The 3,776-nt window shown below is 35.7% G+C and overlaps 1 protein-coding gene across 1 annotated transcript; it reads right to left on the bottom strand.

Moving 5' to 3' along the window:
- Window positions 1–978: 978 nt before the first annotated feature.
- Window positions 979–1,917, bottom strand: LOC141516806 (olfactory receptor 5M5-like). Its single transcript, XM_074227780.1, has one exon. It carries the CDS (start codon window positions 1,915–1,917, stop codon window positions 979–981), a length of 939 nt encoding a protein of 312 aa, XP_074083881.1.
- Between the last annotated feature and the right edge of the window lie 1,859 nt (window positions 1,918–3,776).

Here is a 3,776-nt window from a genome sequence, read left to right as displayed (position 1 = left end):
ATTGGAGAAAACATGGTATATTGGATACAGAGTTGGACTAGGAAAAGAGAAGTAGCTGGTTAAGTATATAGTACACCAGGCAATTTCTGTAAGCTGAATTCTGGTCCTTACAAATATAGGCTCTGTGGGAATAGACAATTCCCTTGACCTCTTAATTATGCCAAGGGATTCTCTAAGGCACTAATTAGCAAAAACTATTGAAGTCCTACATAGATAAGGACAGTTTCCTCAATGAGAGCTCTTTATGACAATAAAATTAGACATTATTCTTTCATTTTTATCTTATACATGGGGCAAAGTACAGGACCAAGAATTGCAAAGATTTGAATAAACATGTTACATCAGATTCTGATAAGCCATGAGACTCTATGTAAGTCACTTAACTTTCTAGAACCTCTCTCCGGCAAAAATAAAATATCAGATTTTAACACAACCTTCACAGGATATAGTGAGTTTCGACAATGATAATATATGGAAATCTATTTAAAATGAGGACACCAGTCCTCAGTCGAGCTGATTAGCAGGGTGGCCATGAAGATGAACATGTAAGAGATGACAATATTAGTGAGGTTGAAACCAGCACCTATGAACATGGTAGGTTCTTTTTTGTAGCTGTCTGAGGAGAGGACCATGAGAGTTGGATCAGCACAATAGAAGTGATCAATAATAAAATTGTTGGTGAAAAGTGAATTCTGGAAAATTTACCAAGAGAGAAAGATTGAGAGGGAGAGAGAATGGGAGAGAGAGAGAGAGAGAGAGAGAGAGAGAGAGAGAGAGAGAGAGAGAGAGAGAGAATTAATTTTGATAATCAAAGCAGAGATGTTGAGGTCTTGAGAAATACTAGATTCTCAGTATCTTCTTGAACATGGACTAAAAACCTCATTCCATACATAATGTGTGTAAATTGAACAATAAATCTCTTCAGAGACACAGTTATAAGTCAGAGTAGAGAAACACAGATTTAATTAAATCACAGTTTTATTTAGCTTGCAATTTCTTTTTGACAATTCTCTTTACAGCATCCTTTACATCTTTGTTCCTGAGGCTATAGATTAAGGGATTTAGCATAGGACTCACAAAAATATAGAAGACTGCTACAATTTTCCCTTGTTCTACAGATGTCTCTGAGGGAGGTCTTAAATACATGCAAAAGAGGGTGCCAAAAGAGATTGTCACAGCTGTCAGGTGGGAGCCACAGGTAGAGAAAGCTTTTCGCCGACCCTCAGTAGAGTGTATACGCAGGATGGCCACAAAGATGAATATGTAAGAGGTGAGAATGATTGCAAGAGACCAGGTGAGGTTGGAACCAGCAACTATGAACATAGCAGCTTTTTTGATGTAGGTATCTGAGCAGGAGAGGACCATGAGAGGTGGGTCAGCACAGTAGAAGTGATTAATCTCATTAGGGCCACAAAAGGATAGGCGGAGCAAAAGGATAGTTTGAACCAGACCATTAACAAAGCCATAGACATAGGGTGCTGTGACCAGAGAGATGCAGATGGTCTTGGACATTTTGATGCTATAGAGCAGAGGATTACAGATAGCCACATATCGGTCATAGGCCATAACTGCGAGAATGTAATGATCTGTGATCACCAAGGTGATGAAAAAATGAAACTGTATGATGCAGCCAACAAAGGAAATTGCTTTTCTTTCAGATAAAAAATTAACCAACATCTGAGGTGTGACATTGGTGGAATAACAAAGATCCACAAAGGACAAATGGCTGAGGAAAAAGTACATGGGAGTATGAAGTTTGGGTTCATTTCTAATCAGTGCAATCATTCCCAAATTCCCCACTACAGTGATGAGGTAGATCACTAAAAATATTACAAAGAGCATAGGTTGCAACTCTTGACGATCGGTCAATCCCAAGAGAATGAACTCAGTCACCCTGGTTTGGTTTATCTTGGACATTTTTTTCAATTAATACCTAAAAGGGTAAAAAGGGAAGATAAAGATGATCTTTTCCCCTTAAGTATCAGTCTTTACTTTCACAGGTCTGCCATGCCTCCTTCCTTTATATTCTCCTATAGTTGGCCCATAGAGAACTGGATTAGCAAGCATTCCCTGGTATTTCAAAGCATCTGATTTATTCTAGAACTCAACATTTCAATGATTTTTAAATTCATAATGAATCAGCATGAACATAGCAGCTAATAAGATTTTTAATATCTTTAAATTGAATGAATAGACACAAAATTCCAGGGACTGAAGAGGTGATATTCTCATTCTACTATCTCCCAGTAACAGTAAAGGATTGTTTTTGGTTCTATGTGTCTTAACTTGTGTGAAGATATTGCTGAGTTATAAAGCTGGCAGAAAAGAGAACTCAAAATGGTGAATGGCATCAAGATGTTTCCATATGAATATCATTTAAAAGAACTGGGGATTTCTACTTTTTTTTTCTTTTTTTTTTTTTTTAGTTTTTGCAAGGCAATATAGTTAAGTGGCTTGCCCAAGGCCACGCAGCTAGGTAATTATTAAACGTCTAAGGTCATATTTGAACACAGGTACTCCTGACTCCAAGGCCAGTGCTCTATCCACTGCGCCACCTAGCTGCCCCTAGGGAATTCTTTTCTTAATGTGAAAAGAGGAGCAAGGTGACTGTCTTCAAGTATCAAAATGACTGTCAGTCAGAAGAAAAATTATTAAATCAGAAAATTACAGATTTGATAGATGAAAGGGACTGCAGAGGCCATCTAGTCTAATCCAGAATATAAAGGAATTACTGCTTTAACATGCATCACAATGATTCAATCTTGGCTTAAAAAACCTTCAAAAATGGGAAAATTCTCCCTCTGGAGGTAGCATATTATGGTGTGGAATAATTCCAATTGATAGGAACTTTATCTTTATGTCAAAATTGAATATTTCTAAGACAAATAATTTATTTTTTCCCTTATGACATCCTTTCAGTTAATTGAAAACAACTTTCCTTCCCTCCTTTCCTTTCTTTTTAACATACTAAAAAGCCCAAGTTAAACCAGTGATTTATAACTAGCAAGAATTTCTTAAGCGTCAACAATCCACCAAAGCATAGTGCCTAAAGCTCAGGTTACAAAAAAAATTCTTATAAAACTGATGCTGATTTTAGGGAGTTCAGATTTTAATAGGAAAGACAACATGGAAACAAGTATGTACAAACAATGTCTGTGTATACACACATGCATATGCACATATCTATGCCTACATATATGTTTATGTGTATATTTGTATGATAAATTAGAGATAATCAATAGAGGGAACTATTAGTTTTAAAGTGGATGATAGAAGACTTTTTTTATAAAATATGAGATTTTAACTGAAACTTTAATCAGATAGATATGAGGAGGGAAGAGAATTCCAGATATGAAGAATGGAAAATAAAAATTCAGAGTAAAGAGAAGGATTTTCTTTAGTGAGATACTAAAAAGATTCCAAATTTGTCTCTGAAAGACTGAGTCTCTAGAGGTAAGCAAAGTACAAAAAGACTGTAGATGTAGGAAAGGTCAAAATATGAAGTTCTTTGAATGGCAAAAAATAAATTTGCCTGGGATTTTGTCTTAGAAAGTCTTCACACACTGTTGGAGGATTTCTTTTTCCTTACCTTGTGAAAATGCTAGCAGGAAGATCAATCTTCTACTTGTCATTCCTTGTTTTTATCTACCTAATCAATTTTTCTTTTTTATCATATATTTTCTACTAATTACATCTTCTCTACTAAAATTTCTTCAAAATTTTCCAAAATTTTTCAGTTGCCATCAGTTCACTTCCATTGTAAATGCTGCACTTCC

Source organism: Macrotis lagotis, chromosome 3 (assembly GCF_037893015.1).
Source record: "Macrotis lagotis isolate mMagLag1 chromosome 3, bilby.v1.9.chrom.fasta, whole genome shotgun sequence".
NCBI lineage: Eukaryota > Metazoa > Chordata > Mammalia > Peramelemorphia > Peramelidae > Macrotis > Macrotis lagotis.
The sequence above is the reverse complement of the archived record's forward strand: the minus strand, read 5'-3'. Positions and strand labels throughout refer to the sequence as shown.